Raw genomic sequence first — 22,336 nt, 5'->3', positions numbered from 1 at the left:
ATCATGGGAGGTTAAAAACATGATTTAAAACACAAAAAGGTAAACTACACGGATAATCATTCAATTATGGCTAAAAATTATTTTTGACCACCGATGTTTCAATCTGATCAAACAGACCACCTAACTATTTAAATGTTTCAATCAAGCCACATGTCGTTAACATTTAACGAACTAGGTGATGTGGCAGCTAAAATATTTTGGTATAATTATACAATTGGTCCCTTTTATTTATATATTCTTTCAATTTAGTTACAATTTAATAAATTAAAATAAATTTAACCCACAAATCAGAGATGACATGTTTCATTATATGATTGGAAGATTAAATTTATTTTAATTTAATATATTTATTTTTACCAATTAGAATGTGATACGTGTCACCTTAGGTTTGAAAGAAAATAAACCCAGGCTTAAATAGGAGGCCAAGGGGAATGGTAGGAACAAAACCACTAAGCCAAGGCAACCATTTAGTAAATTTTGTACAACAAATAATACATATCTTGTATTGTAAATGTTTTACTCAAAATTAATAATATTTATATATCTTAAATTTTAAAATTATCTTTTAATTTTGTTTTAACTTATCAAATATTTTTATTTTTGTCTTAATTTTTTAAATATTTTTTATATATATATATATATATATTATCTTTATAATCACTTAAAAATTTTTTTTAAATATCATAATTTGAAATATATTTAAATATCTTATTATTAGTTTAATATAAAAATATATATTTTACTCTTATTTTAACTTCAAAATATATTTTATTATTATTTTAACTTTAAAAAATGTTTCTAAAATATCTTAACTTAAATGAAATTTTATTCATAAGTTAAAAAATATTTTGAAGTTAATATATTATAATATATTTTTATAACTTAATAATAATAAACTATATTTTTAATTTAAAATAAAATATATTTTAAATTAAGATAAGAATAAAATATATATTTTTATATTAAATTAATAATAAAATGTATAAATATATTTCAAGTTAAAGATATTTAAAAAATATTTTTAAGTGATGATAAAGATAAAATATATATATTTTTATATTAAATTAATAATAAAATATTTAAATATATTTCAAGTTAAAATATTTTTAAGCGATGATAAATATAATATATATATATATATTATTATATTAAAATAAAAATATATATTTAATAAGTTAAAACAAAAAATAATTTTAAAATTTAAGATATATAAAATATTATTAATTTTGAGTAAATCATTTACATACTAAGATACAAGATATATATAATTTGTTGTCCAAAAATTACCAAATGCTTGCCTTGGCTCCTACTATTTCGTCCAAGGGTTTTGTGTTCGATTCCCCCTACCTGCATCATCGTTAGTTTATTTTCTTTCAACTGAGGGTGACACTGATCCTCTTATTAGTAAATTTATTAAATTAAAATCAAATTAAAATACATTTAGTCCTCCAATCAAATGATGACACATGTCATGACAAGTGTCACCAATGACACATGTCATCTCCTTATTCATGGGTTAAATTTATTTTAATTTATTAAATTTAGACCAAATTGAAAGAATATATAAATAAAATGACCAATTGTATAATTATATTAAAATATTTTAATTGCAACGTTGGTTTATTTTCTTTCAACCAAAGGGTGACACATGTCACCCTCTGATTGGTGAAAATAAATATATTAAATTAAAAATGAATTAATATACATTTAGTTCTCCAATTAAAAGATGACACGTATCATGACAGGTGTCACCAATGACACATGACATCGCCTGATTCGTAGGTTAAATTTATTTTAATTTATTAAATTAGGACCAAATTGAAAAAATATATAAATAACAAGGACCAAATTCATGGGTTAAATTTATTTTAATTTTTAAATTAATACCAAATTTAAAGAATATATAAATATTAGAGACTAATTGTATAATTATACCAAAATATTTTAAATACCACGCCATGACAAGTGACATAATTGAAGCATTTAAATAGTTGGATAGTCTGATTGATAAGATTGAAACATCAGGGGTTAAAAGTGATTTTTGACCATAATTGAGTGGTCACGCTTAGTTTACCCAACACAAAACAATAATCTGCATAACATAAGTATATAAAGAGAAACTCCTTACAATCTAAGAGAAAAACGATCCCGGATAATACGAAGAAAACATAAGGAGAAGAAGAAGAAGCAACCCAGCCAGTCATTCCGGCAGCTGAAAAAGTATATAAAGAAAAATCGGGGAAAATATTAATAACCAATTGTTTTATGTGCCACTACCGGTACAGTTTTTCCGGGATGCATGGTGTATTAATCGGAACCAATCTTCCGGAGTGTATATCCCGCAATCTGATTGTACACCTCACTCAATTGCCAGGAAAGGAATTTAAAATGTTCGCTACCAAAACAAATAGAACAAAAAAAAATCAAATCGAATCGGATCTCAAACCTTACAGAAAACCCCTTGTAAGCTGCTCGCTTCGAATGTATTTTCAAATCAATAACCTTCGTTAGTGCTATACGATCAATTTCCTTGTAAGCTGACATAGTAATGAAGACTGTTTTTGCAAATTCATTCACCCTACATAACAACTTCTGATATCCGAATATCAGATCTCCTAGGCAGCAATTCCTGCATATGAAACAAACAAATAGGCGAATTAACAAAAATGTATGCAAGCCGGCATTCCCCTCTCAAGGTCTGACATATCAGCTTATAAAATGCTCGTATTATTGAAGTTCTGGTCCACATATAAAGTTTAATTTTAAAGTTGAAGTTCCCGACTGGTTTCTTCCGAGTTATTAACGACATTATCAAGTACATAGGGGTGGCAAAAAGAAGCAAATACTGTCATGGTAGGTTGATACAGTGACACCGATGGATTCTGTCATGGTACCACAAGAATAGTACATTTAGTTGGCTTTACTTGGGGGAAATAAAATCAGACATGAAAAATGACGAGAGATAATATTCGGAGTCCTTTCGAATCAAATAGGCAAAACAAGTAGGATCTCCATCTTGAATATAAACCAATTTTGAAAAAGAAGAAAAGGGTATGAGCTCCGTTATAAAATCTGAACTCTACGATGTTCCAACATATACTAATGACTATATCCTTATTCTCTTCAACTTGATCTGCTAATCAGATGCCAGAAAAGGGTTTTAAGTAACACCACCTACCATTATAGACACCAAAGCTATAGGTTCCAAAAATCAATAAACCATGACTGGAATTACGTTGCGGCACAAGGGAATTTTCATCTAGAGTTGAAAGTAGTTGTTTCCATCCAGGTGAATCTAGCCATAACCTAAATTCATAAGCTATTTCTAAAGGATCCACTTCGTGAAACTAAAGAGAATATTACCTCTATCGGTCTGTCTACTAGCAACACTATAACTTCCAACGTAATCCTCGGATGATATTGCAGCAACTTCTGAGGATATATTGCTAAGTCCATACCCGAATGAGCCAGAGCCATCCAAGTCAGGAGTTGCAAATTGCCAAGTTGGGTCACCATAAACTGAACCACCAGGGTAAAGATCCCCATAGGACCCTTCAAAATTACCAGTCGATCCAGCAAATGATGATGTTGGAGCTGCAACAGTGCCACTGTTTCTTCCGTACGCTTCCCTTGCCAAACCAATGTTATCATCAGTACTCACATAACCAGAATTCCTACCAGTGTAACCAGAAGCATTACCTCCATTTTGCATAGGTGGAGAAGGACTCCAATTAGCCCTACTATTTCCCAAAGAACCGAAATTCCCACTTGCAGGCCCCAAGTAACCACCAGGGCCAGAAGCATTTGTGGGATTGCTAAGGCCTCCATTTCCCCAGACATTACGAGTAGGAGAGCTCAAACTAGAATAATTTCTTCCACTCCCAACACCATAGCCGATAGGAGTGTTATACCTGTTTGGATTCCCACTATAATAGGGGCTAATTATCCGTCCATACCCCAGACTGTTGCCAAAGTTGTAACTTGCACCATAGCTAGGGTTCATTGCTTGTTCCATATTCATACCAATTCCATAGCCGGTAGTGTTAAATGGAGGAAACCCTGTTCGACCACTAGTAAGAGGATTAAACCTACCATCCATCCTGACTCCGAAGCCTCCTAGAGGACTTAGATTATATCCCTGAGCAAAACTATTGAGGATGTTGGCAGCCCTATTCAAACCATAATTATATCCTAAAACAGGGCTACGGCTGGTGCCTGGAGATAGTTCTTTAGGGATTGCCCTCTTGACCTCAACCAGTTTCCCATTGAGTTCATGAAATGTTTTATGAAGGACTTTGTCTACTGCTTCCTCTGAATCATAAGTGATGAAGCCGAACCCTCTCGGCCTTTGTGTGATATGGTCATACATCACTACAACATCGGTAATTGTACCAAACTGATCAAAGTAGTTCTTGAAGTCGCTTTCAGTGACTGTAGATGCTAAACCTCCCACAAAAATCTTTTTTGTACGACCAGGAGCAGGAGATTCAGTGATGCCACCGATGTTCCTGTTTAAATTGTTTTGGTCATCCCTAGGGACAGCCTTCTTTGCCTCAACCTGAAAATTGGTAAGTCAGAAAGTTGGCAAAATTTAAGTCACTGTGATTATCACAAACCTGAAAATTGACGATTGGATAGAAATCGACTTAAACAAAAATCATATCAAATCAATGCCTGGAAATAGTTGAAATCCATTACTTTTTGACTCGATAAAAGCATAAATTTGGCAAATTTTAAGTCACTGTGATTATCACAAACCTCAAACTAATTGAAGAAAAATAACATCCTTCTCTCTAGACATTTTCTTGTAGTGTTTAGATGGAAACTAATATACATAATCATAATCAAGGCTCTCACCGTACGACCATCAATCATATGCTTATCCATAATTACTCTCTCAGCAACAGCAGGGTCAGCAAAGACAACGAAACCGAAGCCACGGGCACGACCGGTGACACGATCTCTCATTATCATTGCCTCCACCACTTCTCCATACTTCCTGAAATACTCCTTGAGACGTTCCTCATCGGTGTCCCAAGATATTCCACCAATGAAGAGTTTACCAAGATCTGATTCCATCTTATCTGCAATTGTCAATCACCATTTTCAAATCTAAAAACCTTAACTTTTCTGGACGCAATCGGATTCAAATATTTTAAAAAAAAAATCAACCAGAACTCTAACAACAATAATTCAGTAAATCAAATTCTTGGACAACTTAAAAAATCAAAACATGAATTATCAATTTATCACCAGCAGCTAGAAACGATCCATCAACAGATCAAAATGTGAACAATAACAACAATCAAACAGGAATATCAAAAGAAACAACAGACCTTTCTATATGAAATATAGACAGAATCTGATCAAAAACAAACTGGGTAGCTATCAAATCCAATCTATGATCATCTGAAAAAACTTCATGCACCAATCAGAAAATAACCCAAAAACCCTGCAAATGAAAAAAAAACAAAATTGATATCAAATTATTTGGATCGAGACAAAGGGGGAAAAAGTGTAAAAAAGATCAGGAAACAGAGAATAAAAGAGAATAAAATTTACTATAATGGAAACAACCCAGATTATAAAATGGAAAATTAATCAAGATGGAGATGAAAATTGATGACAACGGGAAACAGAGGATAAGCTTAGTTCATTTCTTTTTTTATTTAAAAAGATTTGTTCCATCTTCACTCTGCGGAATTGGGCAAATAAGTGGATTATTTAGCCCAATAGGACATCATTAAATTTATTTTGGATATGCGATAAATATTGTAATATTTACAGAACTCGTCCGTGACAAATTTCATAAGATATATTTTTTAATAGGTCATGTCAAATGGGTTTTACAATTAGAATTTATTTAATGTATCTTAAGGGAATCGTTATGCGCACGTGACGAGTCTTAATAAAAAATATTTTTTTAAAAAAAATTAAAATCATTGTAAAAAAATATTATTTATTGTTAAAGAAACTCGTCATGCAGGTGTGACGGGTTTCAACGAGTATATTTTGAATTTGTTGATTGTTGGATTGACCGTTGTTGAACGAGCAAATTTTTTTTTAAAAATTCAATGGAACTCGTTATGCCGGTGTGACGAGTTCCAACGGCTAAAAATTTTGCATACATAACACACTATTTTCATCTCTTACACACACAACACACTCCTTTCATCTTCAATCTCTTACACAACAAACTCCTTTCTTTTAACCAAATACATTTTCAAACAATGAGCAACAAATTTTTTACAGTTGTCTATTATAATGGCGAAATTCTACAAATTGATGTTGGCGTTGTGTTTAAATCACACAGGCCCATCAATATGATGTTCCATGTAGATGTATCTCATCGCTAAATGAAGCAAAAAATTATGAGAAAAGTTTGTGCTTATGTTTCATGTGTAAGTTATCAACATATGATCTCCTCAAATCCAATGACATATGGAAAAGTCTAACTTGATGATGATGATAATATTACTGTTATGGTTGGACTTCATCAATCATCAAATAATAATATGGTAGATATGTACGTCGAAACCACGAATACAACTGATACTTCAACCTCATCAGTATCAACTCAAAGAATAGAAGAAGTAGGCACCTCTGAACCACATGCAAGTGATAGTGATGATAACCTTGTTAGATGGTTCAGTGAAAGTCTTGTTGAATTTAGCGAAGATGAAGAAGATATTGTTCTATTGGTAGACGATGACGACACACCATTGTTGATGAGTCTGATGTTTTTTAGGCTGCTTCAAAGGGACAACTTGTGGATATTGAGGCTGATGTATGGGAGGCAACTCTTTCAAGATGTTAAGGATTGCAAATGCACCAAATATTTGGGCAAAAACATACCTTCAACCTGAAATGTCTCGCCATGATTTGTCTCGATATCATCATGCAATTGCAATGCATGACATTAACTACGATGCTATTTTGAAGCCTGAAATATATGATATGTCAGAGTTATGTGTTGTCCACTGGGGTTCTTCAAACGAGCGGTCATCTGAGTTGGCCATTGGGTCTCAATTTGAAACAAAAAATAGGCACAACTAACAATCAAGGAGTACTGCATTAAAGCTCATCTTCAATTCTATGTCACGGAGTCAGATCAAAGACTTATTTCGTATGGTGTATACACCATGATGTTGGTTGTAAATGGAGGATACGAGTATCATACCTACAACGGAAGATGTTGTGGAAAGTCACAAGGTTCAATGAACAACAAGCATGTACAATGGCCTCCTTGACACAAGACCACAACCATTTAGATTTAGATGTCATGTGCTCTTATGTGAAGCTGTTGGTGGAAACAAAAATCCAAGAGTGCTTGTTTCTATGTTAGTGACATCCATTTAGAATACATTTGGTTATATTCCAACTTATTACAAGGCATGCATGGCTAAACAGAAAGCAATGACCTTGTTGTATGGTGATTGGGATCAGTCATATAATGAGCTACCATGTCTGCTGCAAGCAATGTAATTTTTCATTCCTGTAACCATTTTTAGGTAATATACTCATCATGCAGTCAAGCTTGAGGAAGATGTTATCCCCGAGAAGAGAATTTTTGTGGCTTTTTCGCGTTTAAGTCAGCTATCGAAGGGTTTAGATTTTGCAAACAAATGATTCAAGTCGATGGCACTTTTCTGTACGAGCTCTACATACACTTCTTTGTTGATAGTCGTTGCACAAGATGTGGACATAAATATTTTCTCCATTGCCTTCGCCATTGTTAAAAATGAATTGAATGAAACTTGGAATTTCTTTCTTTCCAACTTGCGTTCCCATGTTGTCACTCAAGATGTGGTTTATATGATCTCAGATCGATCGTCTGGGTTGTTAAGCACAATTTCTAGACCCGAAAATAGATGGACGCCTCCGCACACATATCCTGCCTATTGTATACGCCATATTGTGTCGAATGCAATGAAGAAATTTAAGTAGAAAAATATCAAAAAAGAGATTATCAACATGGGTAAGTATTATATCATTTCGTATTAATTATTTATGCTTTATTTAAGTTTTTTTATTTCTCAATAACATTTAATTTACTGCTTTTTAAGGTATGCTTTACTCCAACCAAACTTTTGTGCATGGCTTGAAAATTTGAGAAGATGCGGAAATTATGTGTATGAATTCTCAGCTAAAATCCCTAGGGAGATATGGTCACAAGCATATGATATTGAGGGTCGACGTTACGACCATATGACTACTAACCTTGCTGAATGTATCAACTCAATGCTGAAAGGGACTCGATATCTCCCGATAGCAAGTATTGTTAGGGAGACTTACTTTAGGTTGGGTAAAGTATGGGCAGACAAAAGTGCACAAATTGATGCCATTATCAATGATGAGAGAAATTGAGCTCCAGATTTAGAGAAGATGATGGCAAAAGAATCAAACACATGCGACATCAATGTTTTTCCATAATTTTACCAGACTTGATTATGATTTCGTTGTCCAAGCACTAGTTCGACCACATGAGGGAGATAATTCAACAACATACACTGGTAATCTGAATACAAGATGTTGTGACTGTGGTCAATTTTAAGTTTTTAGGTTCCCATACGCTTACGTTGTTGTTGCATGTATGCACATTAATGTTGACCCATACTTATATGTTGATGACTATTATAGCTTGCACATTATGCGCAACATTTACAGGTGTGAGTTCAAGTACCTCCCAGATGAAGCATACTGGCCTACATGCACAATTTCTGAGGAATGATTGCTAAATCCTCAATTGCGTAGGAAGTTATGGGGTTGACATTAATCTTGCCAAATTCATATAAATATGGATGGTCCTCAAAGAGAGTCATGTCTACCCAAACTTTGTGACCACTGTAGAGGTGAAGGTCATAATAAAAAACATTGTTCACATCTTCCAAAATATCGAGTTGGACGCTAAAATAGGCGTTACAAAATATTATATATTGTAACTATGTATTTTTGTTTGTACTATAACTATGGTTTTTTTAACTTTACATAATAATGAACCATGTTTTGTAATATTTTGATATAACAAATTAAGTATCGATATTGTTCTTACAATATTGATACTATATGAACAATATTGATATTGTTTATGTGGTACCAATACCCTAAGTAAGAGAAGTATTGATAATATATAGGTAGTATCGATACTACCACCTTGCTCAAATTCTAGAATGTAAAATAGGTACCGATACCCAAAGGGAGTACCGATACTCATAAAAAGAGTATCGATACCCATAAAAGAAGTACTGATACCCATAAAAGGAGTATCAATACTCCCTGTACTTTTATAAACTACACTAAATATGAATAAATTTTTTAATTAAAAGTTATTTTTTAATTAATGATTTTCATTTTTGTTTACATATTTTTCAAAGTTATTTTAATTAAAACTAAAATTATTGACAAATTTTAAACATTTTTAAGGGTGAAAATGAATAAATAAATTTATTACTTATCAATATTTTTTATACAATTAAACATTGAGTGCAAAAACTTCAATAAAAAAATTTATTACTTATATTTGCGCAATTCTTGCTGATGTCGAGGAGTGATAGAATAGTAACGATGTGGTGCTCGTCGATTTTTTCATGGTCATCCACCTTTTTCATTTTCGTATTTTTTTTGGTTTCGGTGTACTGAACATTACTCTACCACTTTGATTTACATCTTCGGGTGAAAACGAAAGAGTATTCAAGGTATTTGAAGCCATCGCCTCAAATTCTACACCGAAATCACCATGAGATTGAGATTGTCCGTATTGAAGAAGATGATCCCATGGACCTCTTTCTTCCGGTTCTGAGGAAAATTATTGTGAATCTGACACTTAACCCACCCACTTCCTTCCCACGCCGCTCGACTCTCCATCGATGGTTGATATGCACCATATCCACCATAACTTTCTTGCAATAGATAATAATTGTCGAAAGCATAAGATGAAGATGTTGATGAAAATGATGATTTTTTTCCATATTTTGCTTTCGTTATTTCCCACTCGGACCACTCATCAGGCGTTACCAAGTATGATTTCCCATTTGCTTCATATTTTGGAGGTAGGGAGAAACATTGAAATCAAAATCTTCTGGTTGTACCTCAGAACGATTAGGCAAATGTAAATGTCTATTTTGCCATTGTTGTATGAATATAGCATGTTTCCTCGGTCAATCTTCGTTATGCTTCCCACGCGCATCTATTTTATGCAAATTGTCTATGTTAAATATGGACATTTCTATCGGTTGGTGAAACCCAAATTGTCGCAAAACTCTATCGGTGGCATGAATCTCAACAATTGCGAAATGGAGCAATGGTGTTACGGCACACCATGTCTTCGCTCCTTCAAAGAACATTGGCGGTAGACACTGTTGGATACCCAACTCATAATAAGGCATCCAATTAAACTGTTAAAAATATTATGTTAGTATAATTAAATAATTAATATTACAATTTCAAAGTTAATGCATAAAATATTAAAATTTCAAAGTTAATGCATAAAATATTAAAATTTATCGCATGTCTACCGACGATATCAATCCTCATCTGAATATCTACTTTGGTTGCACCATATAACTTTGTATTGGTTATTCGGTGTCGTCATCTAAAAAAATTATATTACTTATTGTCATTTTCAAAATATTTAAATAAATATTATAAATATCAAAACTTTAATATATGAATTTACCTTGTGGTGAGAGGAAACTCCATAGGAGCGGATGTAATAGGCGTAAAAAATAGGAGACGATACCACGCCTATGATTGGAGCAAAACTAAACAACTCGCTACATCCTTTTTTTCCTCTAACCACTATGGTCGCCTTGCAAAGTTCACGATACAAAAAAACCAAAATTGCAGAACCCAACTATATTGGCGACATACAAGAAAACGGTTCAATACTGGAAGATATTGTGTGTGCACCAAATTGTTCAATTTATTCGGTAGCAAGATCCCTCCAATCAACGTCATAAGATATAGTCAAGCTGCATATATCACCTCTTGCTCCGTTGATTATTCATCTACTCTAAATTCTCTTTCCAACCACGTCATCTGTATCCGCAACCCATCAATGACATCGGCTGGAGCATCCTTTCCCAATAAATTTGAAATAACAACATCTTGTGAATAAGTGTTGCGAAGCACCAATGACATACCATTAATCGGAACGCCAAGTTGATACGCGACATCTTCCAATGTTATCGTCACTTCACCACAATGAAATGAAACATATGTGTTTCGGGCCTCCAACGCTCAATTAACGTCGATATCAATGCCAACATCACCTTAAATCCGCGAAGAAACATCGCTCCATATAATCCAGATTGTGAAAGATATATCACCATCTGCTGATGTGGCTCTTCATTTGTCATTTCTCGATGATGAATGTCTCGTTCTTCTCGCTACAATTTTAAAATAAATTATTTAATACAATTACATAAATAATTATTAATAATAATATAATTTTGTCAAAACTAAAATGAAATAAAACAAATTAAATTTACCGTATTCAACTCGGTCGAAATAAATATGAGCATCATCAAGATGTAACATTTCTTCTCTTGAGATCATTTCAACTCAAAATCTTCAACACAAAAGTTTTTACTCTCAAACAAAAATCAATCTATCTCAAACCTCTATTTATAATACTCTACCCAACGACTATAAATGACTAGTTTTTTTTTTCAAATTGAAAATAGATGTTGGAACTCGTCACACCGGCTTGACGAGTTCTATTGATTTTTTTTTAAAATTGACCGTTCAACAACAGTCAATCCAACAATCAACAAATTCAAAATCATACTTGTTGGAACTTGCCACAGCAGCGAGACGAGTTCCTTCAGTAATAAAATAATATATTTTTTTACAATGATTTTAAAATTTTCGAGTAGTGGAACCCACGTGACACGGTCCATTAAAAATATTTCTCATGGAACTCGTCACGCTGCCATGACAAGTTCCATAGCTATTGGAGCATTTGTCGTAGATTCCAAATAAAATTTCAGATATTTTATTGGGCTAAATAATCCACCTATTTGAATTATTGGGCTAAAAAAAACCTCTTTACTATCTTATGTATCTTTAATTAAATTAAAAGAAACGGAATTTGAGGAGAAAGCCAGACAAAAGCTAGATAATATATATGGAAGAGATTTTGAGTTCTTGTGTATGCACAAAATCTCTATTATGAGACTTACCTGTCAAAATTAAATGTGTGACGCATGTCAGTCCACATAAGTCAATGTAAAACTTTGAAATGAGAAGACAACAAAAAAAAATAACTTTGATAGTCCCGTTTATATTTTTATTTCACTTTAACTATATACTACAATATCCTCTAAATTTTACACGAATAAGATTTTTCTAATATTTTTTAACATCAAATTTCAACAAGGAAAATACTTTTTTAGTTATATTTTTATTTATCGAGAATAATAATATCATTCAATTTCCACTTTGATATTCAAGTGTACGGATATCAAAGAGTCGAAACATTACTCAAAACGAAATTATTTTTAAGATAGTTATTCTCCCACGATAATACTCATTTGAATTATTTTTTCCGTTAACATCAATATTTCGCAACAGTCCAATTTTCTAACAATTTAAAAATAAATTTGTACAGTTTTTGGAATGCGGTTGATCTCAATTAAATAACGTGATGGTCGTGGTTATTGTAATGATAAGAAAAAGTAGATAATTTTGCACATTAACAGTATAACTCAGCTCTTAATTTGAGTTGATGACAAGCTCCTATTGATATGGATTCTCGAACGAATATCCTCAATGAGTTAATACAAATAATATTGAAATAAAATAAATTGAATTAGTGAGATGAACTCGCAAAGTTTCTTTATCAGTTAAACTCAATATGGGTGAACGATCAAAGTCAACACTAGTCAACAATCAAAGTTAAGATTGGTCAACAACTTAGTGACTCAGTTCGACTTGGTGCCTCGAATCAACTTGACTTGGTTTGGGTCGGCTCATGTCAACTCAGTCAAATTATACTATGTCAAATTTGGTCAATGGATCAGGTCAATTTGATTTAGACATGAACCGAGTCAATAATCGATGTTGATCAATGCCAATCGATAATTTCTCATAAAAAATCAAGAAATTTATAGAGAGAAGAAAAATGAGAAGAGCCAGAATGAAAGAAAAGGAAAATTTTTGAAGGCTCATGACCGTCTCTGCATTCAATTTTTTCTTGATCCACGGCAGAGACATTTCGTTGGTGACATTCGAAGGAGGAGGACTAAATCTATCTTTGGAGTAAAATCATTTCGAATACAACAATAAAGGAAACATCGAACGACGGTTGAAAATGGTCTTACGACGACCAGTGTTTGCATGCGAAAGGATAAGAGAATAGAGGGGACCAAATCACAATTAACATGAAAGAGAAGTAAAAAAACATAAAAATTGCTATTTATTCTCAGAACCTTTCATCACAAGTGAATCTATAGCTTAATGGTCTTGGCGAATGCACCACTGTGTTTAATTTCCTTCGAGTTAAATTCTATAAACTTTATATTGGATTTAACTTAATATCATAACCTTTACAACTTTTAATTTGAGTATCATATTATGCATTTTGTCAAAATATATGTGCTACATTTAAATTTTAAAAGTACAAGTGCTACATTATATAATTTTGTCAAAGTATAGACACCAAAATGGGATATTTTACCTTTTCACTTCCCCATCGCCATATAACTCCCGAACCCTAGATTTACAATAAAAACAAAATCCCCAAATTGGCCATATCCGGTCCGATCTGAGTAAGCCGCCCGGTTCGAATTAAATCACAAAACTCCCCCATCTTTTTTTTTTGTATTTCGACTCTCTCAACTAGGGTTGTAAATGAGACGAGACAGATCGCGAGTTACTCGAGATCGACTCGATCAAGGCTCGATAAATACTCGGATCGAATGGACTCAACTCGAGCTCGAGCTCGACTCGAGTTCTTAACGAGCCGAAACGAGCTACTCGATATTCGACTCGAAAAGCTCGTGAGCAACTCGAAAAGTTCGTGAGCAACTCGAAAAAAATGTTATATTATAATTTTAAATTTTTTAAAATTACATTATTAAAAATATATTAAAAATACATTATTGATAATTATAAAATTTTAAAAATATATTAAAATTTCTTTATCTAATGACAAATATTTAATATATTTAATAATAATATTTTTAATAACTAATTTTTTAAATTATTGTTATATTTTGAGGTTTCGGGTTCAAATATCATAATATCAAGGGTTTGAGCATTAATATCAAGATGTTATATTGTACTTACCTCATAAATCGGTACTAAGTCGATTAATTAATGTATTTGTAATGAACCCTAAACCTTAAACCCTTAATCCATTTTGTGATAGGGGTTAGATTATGCATATGAAGTAACATACAAATTATACAAAATGATGTTATGTGATTCCTAAATAAAGCATTCACATACTTATACATAAATATATCAATGTGCAAAATAAATATATACAACTTGCTGATTGAGACATGATTTTATTATATCTTAATGATAACTATTGACACCGTCATTGCTTTTAAGCACTGACTCACCAATATAATATTTCAAGAAGTGAATCGACGACCTAATGTAAACGGAAATTTGATGTACAAATACAACTAAAACGATAGGATCATAGTGTTCCATAGGAAGAAATACATGGATCACGGGATACTCTAGAACAACCGTATTTGGCTAATTGTTGCCGTGTTGGGGCCTTTATGTCGAACTCCCGAAAATGTCGATTCCAATTTACTTATATTTGGAGCTTGCTAACAAAGATTCAATAAATTAATTACTAAAAAAAATAATTGACATGTCAAATCTTTGTCTACATGAAATAGACAATTCAGTTGCTTCATAATTTCTTGTCTCCTTAGTTTTAATATTCGAACTGAAAAAAAAGTCTCATACGGAATGCAATCTGCAGGACAGAGCAGATTAAGAGAATCTGAATGATTTTTTTGTCGTTGGCAATCATATGATTTCAGTTATCAAAATATGAGTTTAGTTTTGGTTTGAGCCAACAAAACATGTATTAAGATTCCTTAATTACATGTTATAATTGTTGGTCTTAAACTTTAGTTATTGGAACAATCTTAATTGTTCCATTGATAAAAGAACCCGATCCTTTAGCTTTCTGCTCTGTACCTAGTACAAAAATGGAAGCTTTTTGGTTAAAAGAGGGGGGGGGGGGGCAAATTGAAATGCATGGACTGAGTATTGACCTTAGCCAAAATCAGCATGTTACAATGGTTACTGGCCAGTTAATTGTGGTCCTTCATGTTCTTCTGTTTGCATCATGGCATTCAGCGAAGTTTAATATACCCCGAGTTATATATTTGAAAATCGAGATGGATTTGTAAAATTGAAATCGAGAGGTTTGTAAAACAAAAATTGTATGCAGAATCAGAGTTTTGTTTGAGCATTTTCATGTTTATATTTTCCTCCTGAAATCGAGATGGATTTGTAAAACTGAATAGTTGTTGATATTTGCACATATATTCATCTTTCATTAAGAATATACGAAGGTTACCTGTGTGGATGTGAAGGGATTAATATTCCATGTGTTGGAAGGTTTGGCAGTATTTTACAGTTACGAGTCGGTGCGACTGAAAGAAGAAAGGGAAGATATATATATGCGTGTGGGTTAAAGGATTGTTATTGACAGGAAAAGAAATGATTTTTTTTCTGGTGATTATTTATCTTCCTTAACCCATGAAGTTATAGCAGAAGAAAAATGGAGAAAAGTCAATCCCCAATCGGCTATTTTCTATTTCAGGACCAGTAAGTTGAAATGCGTTGGCTGCCTAAATCCCACATCATAAAGATTTAAAGAAATAAGGCGAGAAGCAGCTTATAAAAGAAGCGGGATTGAACGTGGAAAAACATATTTTATGAGCTCAAAATCGAGCTTGAATTGAACTTGAATTGAGTTTGAAATTGAGCTTGAAATTGAGTTTTAATTGAGTTTGAGTCTTGAGTTTTAATTAAGTTTTTGATTTTTTTTTTAGTTTGAGTTTTTTTAAGTTCGAATCAAGTTAAAATATTATATTTTAAATTCAAATTGAGTTTGATAATTTTTAGTTCATGAATTTTTTAATTGAGAGTTTTTGAGTTTAAATAAAGTTCAGTAATACTCAAGTTCGATTCGGTTCGTTTATATTCCTCCTCTCAACATCCATTGCTTCAATCTTTACTCCGATCCCCTCCTTTCACAAGTAGAGATTTTTATTTAAAAATTTCTCTCTTTCCCACAATTTACCCGCCAAAAAGCCCCCCTGAGATTTTATTTTATTTTTGTTAATTCTACAGTTCCCTTAAATTCCCATTCGGTCTTTCTCTCTGGTTTCGGTCACTATCGCGAGTCTACAACACTGGGTTTTGATTAATGTTGTTTACAATGGATCCCGAGGTGGCTGTCGAAGAAAACGCAGCGTTTGAGCCTTCTCCAACGGTGGGGGAGAAACGGGGGATCGAGAACGGGGATGTTTCCGCGTCGAAGAAGCAACGGTGCGGCGGGGGATTAATGAGGCTGGCTGAGATTGTGCTGGTGCTGTCGACGATGGAGAAGATGAGGGGAGGAGGTAGGGATCCTACACCGGCTGAGATGGCGTTGATGGCGGAGGCGCGTGAGACATTGGCGGAGATTTGCGGGGAGAAGGCGCCGAAGTATATTGTCGGGAGGGAGGCGATATGGAATGTGATTGAAGAGTTGGGATTTAATTCCAAGCTCAAAGAGCATAGATTAAGGTTTAGGGGTATGGGAATGTCGCTTTCTCAGAAGGTTTTGCTTGCTAAAATGAAGGTAAAAAATCTTCTTAAATTTACGATATTTTTGTCGGTTTAGGGGGTCCTGGAATTATGGAAAGGGTTCATTTTTTATTATTATTTTGATGATTTTTTGGAATTAATTTTGTTTTCTAATTGGTCAGGAATACATTCATATCTTTTTATTTAATGGATTTGAATTTCATTGGTCAATAAATATAGGGTGGAGTGTGGACGTTAATGCTGTTTTTCTTTGTCGCAATTTGTACGAGTATTTGTCCTGGGATTAAGTTTTTCCTGTAATTAGGAAAGTTGAACGTCTCAATCTATAGGATAATTCAATGATTTCTCGGTCTTAAAAGTGATTTTTGGAGGATCGATGGTTATGTGTGAAGCTTTGAAACGTTTAATTTTGTTTAAATTGCTCATAGAAGTAGATATACATGGATTTTATTAACTGTTGGCATCTTTTAGTCATTTTTCGTCGATATTGTTTTCGGCATAGCTGTTACTTTCTAGGTTCATGAACATGGCTTAAAGTGGCTGCTAAGTATAGATTGAAAGCTGCATTTGATTCTTCATATATTTGGAGGATCATTCTCCCATGCTTATGCCAAACATTTTTCGAACACGGTATTTCAAAGAAAATCAAGTGTTATTGTAACATTATATTGAGCTTCTTGAACAGCTTGATGGGTTTTTAGCAAGAATGCTATATCAATTATGCTATTCGAAGGACACATCCTTTGCTTCTTAAACTTTGTAGCATTCTTATGATGTTTATAAATGTAATATTGAATTTTGGTTACTGAATGCTTCTTTCCATGATCTATGTACTGCCAACTTCTTAGCTGTTTATGCAGATGTAGCTTGACTTGATCTAAAGAACATTTTTTTGTTGGACGTGGTAAATGATGGAAAAGTTGATGGTTATTAAAATTACTTGGTGATTTATTTGAATTTGAGTGTTTGATTACCTTAATGCTTTTCAGTTGGAAGAACCCAAGAAATTCACTACACCTGCTACATATACATCTCAGTCAGTGCAAAATAGTGTTGGTGGATCAGCTGAAAACCATGGAGGGACACATGCAGTTCGCATTTTACCATCAGATCGACCAATTCATGCAACTGTGTCTTCTGTTACAGCAGCAGGTTCAACTCCATTACAGCATCAATTGCCCACCGGAGACGTAAAAATGGCTACAATGTCTGCTTGGGCTACCGGGTGGCCATCTAGGAAATTCGTCTTCGTTTCCGTATCCCAGGGTTGAGAGACCACAAATTAAGTTGGATGGAGGATCAAACGTGGCTTCTTATGTTTCCTATCCACCAGGTAATTCTCTCTTCAACCAGGTTTTCATCTCTTGGTAGCAAAAGAACTGATGGGCCTGTTTGCGTACCATCTGAGAGAGATTAGATGATATGGTCTACCTTTTTCATGGGTGGGGCAATGGCTTTTTTGGCTTGCAGTTCTGTTCTATGATGATTATGAAATGATCAATGCTATAGTCTAGCAAATTCTAATAATATGGTTTCTTTACCCAAAATTTTGCACTTGTATTGGTACTATTCTCTCCCTTGGTTCTGTCGAACATTTAAGCATCTTTGTCCGTGCATCACCTCCAGATTTATGTCAGTATTGTCTGTTTCAGCTAATTCTTCAGCAATCCATTCACTCGCAAATGCTCCTTCTTGGTCTATGCAAGCTCAACCTGCAGCATTAGCTAAATCTGGGCAAGAGAACAAGGTTTTGACTCATCATCCGACCAAGGTTGAAGGAAGTACTGGTTCAACTACGGCACAGATGACTTCTCAAGCAGTGAGAGATCAAACTTTTAGACCATTCATCTCTCAAACTGCGTCTGGAACTTTTCCAAGTGTGCACCAGCCCGTGCAAGCATAGTTGTAAAAAGCGCGTCTGAGGCGCAAAAGCGCAGAGGCTCACTGGACGGGGCTTTTTCAACAATGAAGCGAGGCACGTAGCCTAGGCGCAACGAGGCTATGAGGCGTGAGGCTCTGAGGCGCGAGGCTCAGTCGAGGCGCAATTGAGGCGCGATGTGGGCTTAAAACCTTGTAATTATTACTCAGGGCCTTCTCTTCTATGCATGCATGGTCCGCAAAAATGAACGACCATTTTCGTTATGTTGTTTCAAACAAATAAGCTTTGTAATCGTTTTTGGTCCTTTCTTCACTTAAGTTTATTTATCTATCAGTATTTGATATTTTCTTTTTCGCTCATCAAAATTTGTGACAGTCTAAAAATTAAGCAAACCTATAATAGAAATGTATTGCGATTAACTGATGAAACTTGGAAAGAAATGGTACTTCTATGTATTAGCATAGATTAAAAAGAATGTTTAATTAACTTACTGATTAATAACTAAGTGAAGGATATAAATCTATGATTTAAAAGTTTTGTGAGTATGTATACTTAAATTATTTGAATTTTACTAAAATAATTAAATTTATTTATTTTGAAATCTAATTTAATTATTCTGAAATTTACATTATACTAATTTAAATAATAATATTTCACAAAACACAAATTTTAATATTAAATTTCAAAATAAACTTATCCTATCCTATCTTATCTTCATTTTAATTTTTTTAAAGAAAATATTTTATTATTATTTGAATTTGATTTGTCTTTTAAGGCTCTAACTACACGTAAGAGTCTCATTTTCTTATTTAAAACCTTCAATCTATTGTCAATCGGCCTTCTAATCCATACATACTAATCTATCGATCATTCGCTTCCTCATTTTCTTCGACTGGAGACTGCGACGTTGAACAAGAAAGTAGCAACAATTCGATTAATCGATTCACACATTCAATTCTTCCCGTAAGTGATTCTGTTCTTCGATTGATCTTTCGATTTATACTGTTAACCATCTGTGTTGAAAGAATTTTGTTTTTCTGAATCAAATTCTCTTGATAATCACCACAATTCGTGCGTATGTGTTTGTTCTTGTTTTTTTTCTTTTCTTTTCTAAGTATACAGTTATTCGTAATTTCGTATGTGTCTGTTCTTGTTTTTTTTCCTTTTTTAAGTATGCAGTTATTCGTTTGCGTATGTGTCTGTTCTTGATAATCACAATTTCTCTTATTTAATTTTCTGTTTTCATTTTTCTGGCTTCTGGCACAATATTGCAACTGTTAATCATCAATATTTTGCTTTTGGAAAATCTGATTTGACATTATGACTTCTGAAAATCAGTCATCAACTTCTTCAAAGCAAGATATAGCTTGGAAGTATTGCATTGACATGGGCAAAGGTAAAGTAAAATGTATGTTTTGTGACAAAATCACTTCCGGAGGTATTTATAGGGCTAAACAACATATAGTGGGTGGATACCGGAATAGTACAAGATGTCTAAAATGTCCAGCTCATGTACGCGAGGAGATTAGAGAATACATGGAGAAAAAGTGTCAAAATAAAAAAGAAGCGGAAGTTTTATATGATTTTGATGATGTAGACAACTTTGGGGATGACGAGGATGATGAAGTTGGTACATGTGTTCGCAAAAGTGGTAATAGTACTAGTAAAGCATCAAAGAAGCAAAATGGCATTAAAGGACCAATTGATATGTTTTTCACCCCACCACCCGAACAAGTTGTGAAAAACAGAAAAGATGGGAAAATGAAGCAACCAAGCATCAATGAAGCATGTAAAAAACAACTACGGGAGAAAGCATGTATGGAGTTGTCAAACTGGTTCTTTGATGCTGGATTGGCGTTTAATGCAGCAAATTATGATAGTTTTAAAGTAGCAATGGAAGCGGTGGCGCAATGTGGGACGGGTTTTAAACCTCCTACGTACCACGAAATCCGAGTTCCTTTTTTAACTAAAGCGGTTAAGGCAACCGATGAGATGGTGAAACAAGTACATCACGAGCATTGGGCTAAATATGGTTGCTCAATCATGTCAGATGGATGGAGAGACTCGGTTGCACACAAAGACATTATCAATTTTTTAGTCAATTCTCCAAAAGGGTCGGTTTTTATCAAATCAATTGATGCTTCGGACATTGTGAAGAATACCGAACAATTGTTTATTATGCTTGATGATATGGTTGAGGAGGTTGGTGAGAAGAATGTCGTTCAGGTGGTAACCGACAATGCTTCTGCATATATAGCAGCAGGTGATGAAACGTCCACATTAAATTATTATATTTGTATATATTTATATAATTATATAAGACTTGAAGTTTTATACTATTTTAATTTTTTATATCTTTATAGGACGTTTATTGATGGTGAAACGTCCACATTTATACTGGACTCCATATGCTGCTCATTGTCTTGATTTGATGCTTGACGACATAGGAAAGATTTCAAAAGTTCGTGTCACGTTGAAGAGAGCAATGGCCATAAACGGGTTTATATATAGCCATACAGGTATTGTAAACATGATGAGGAAGTTTACCGGGAAAAGAGAGAGTTGGTGAGACCCGCGATAACCAGATTTGAAACCGTTTACATCACTCTTCATTCAATACAAGTTCAAAAGGCAAACCTTAGAAAGATGTTTACTTCTGATGAATGGAGGAAGAGTAAATACTCAAAAGAGCATGGCGGTAAAAGAGTCGCATCCATTGTTTTGATGCCTACCTTTTGGAGTACAATTGTGTATATCCTTAAGATGACGGGTCCCATCGTAGAAGTGCTTAGGTTAGTTGATGGTGAAAAAAGGCCGGCCATGGGCTATGTATATGAGGCCATGGATAGGGCAAAAGAAGCAATTGCAAACTCCTTTAATAATGTGGAGGACAAGTACAAAGATGTGTTTGCAATTATTGACAAAAGGTGGGAATGCCAACTCCATCAACCATTACACGCGGCCGGGTGTTATTTGAATCCTCAGTTATTCTACTCAAATCCCCAAATTCAAGAGGATAAGGAGGTGATGATCGGGTTGCTTAAATGCATTGAGAGATTATTGCCGAGTGTTGTTTATCAAGGTAAAATAGAGGACCAATTGTCACTTTATAGGAACGCCGAAGGTATATTTGGGATGGTAATATGCATACGTCAAAGAGAAGCAAAGTCACAAGGTTACTTTCTTTATATATATATAAAATAATATAAATCAAATTTAATTTTTGCTTGTTCTAAAACTTGTTCTAAAATATATGTTTACAGTCGAGTGGTGGGCTTCTTTTGGCAATGATGCACCAGAATTAAAAAAGTTTGCCATCAAAGTCCTCAGCCTTACATGTAGTGCAAGTGGTTGTGAGCGAAATTGGAGTATTTTTAGCCTCGTAAGTAACTCAGATATTATTTAAGAAACATCATAAGTAATTTTTTTGACTCTTGATTATTTTGTTATAATTTGGCAGCTTCATAACAAAAGAAGAAACCGACTTGCGCAAACTCAGCTCAATAATTTAGTCTATGTGAAATATAATTGAGCGTTAAAGCGGCGTTATAATCATCGTGATGTCATTGATCCAATCTCTTTGGATGACATTGATGAAAGTAACAAATGGTTGTTTGGTAGAATGGATGAGGATGAAGAAGAAAATGAAGATTATGTGTTTGATGA

At 33.7% G+C, this 22,336-nt stretch overlaps 2 protein-coding genes across 2 annotated transcripts; one reads left to right on the top strand and one right to left on the bottom strand.

Annotated features, from left to right (window-relative positions):
• Nucleotides 1-2,124: 2,124 nt before the first annotated feature.
• LOC120170341 (heterogeneous nuclear ribonucleoprotein 1-like) lies at nucleotides 2,125-5,445 on the bottom strand. The gene is made up of 4 exons (XM_039178299.1): nucleotides 5,337-5,445; nucleotides 4,858-5,084; nucleotides 3,364-4,558; nucleotides 2,125-2,629 (listed from the first exon to the last, which is right to left on the bottom strand). The coding sequence occupies exons 2-4, from the start codon at nucleotides 5,077-5,079 to the stop codon at nucleotides 2,616-2,618; spliced, it is 1,431 nt and encodes a 476-aa protein (XP_039034230.1). The 5' UTR covers nucleotides 5,080-5,084; nucleotides 5,337-5,445; the 3' UTR covers nucleotides 2,125-2,615.
• Nucleotides 5,446-16,331: 10,886 nt separating this feature from the next.
• Nucleotides 16,332-18,796, top strand: LOC120170342. The gene is made up of 3 exons (XM_039178300.1): nucleotides 16,332-16,825; nucleotides 17,781-18,124; nucleotides 18,444-18,796. The coding sequence occupies exons 1-2, from the start codon at nucleotides 16,409-16,411 to the stop codon at nucleotides 18,060-18,062; spliced, it is 699 nt and encodes a 232-aa protein (XP_039034231.1). The 5' UTR covers nucleotides 16,332-16,408; the 3' UTR covers nucleotides 18,063-18,124; nucleotides 18,444-18,796.
• The last annotated feature ends 3,540 nt before the right edge of the window (nucleotides 18,797-22,336 follow it).

Source organism: Hibiscus syriacus, unplaced genomic scaffold (genome assembly GCF_006381635.1).
Source record: "Hibiscus syriacus cultivar Baekdansim isolate YM2019G1 unplaced genomic scaffold, ASM638163v2 tig00111779_pilon, whole genome shotgun sequence".
Classification (NCBI taxonomy): Eukaryota; Viridiplantae; Streptophyta; class Magnoliopsida; order Malvales; family Malvaceae; genus Hibiscus; species Hibiscus syriacus.
Note: the sequence above shows the minus strand (reverse complement) of the source record. Positions and strands in the feature narration are given on the sequence as shown.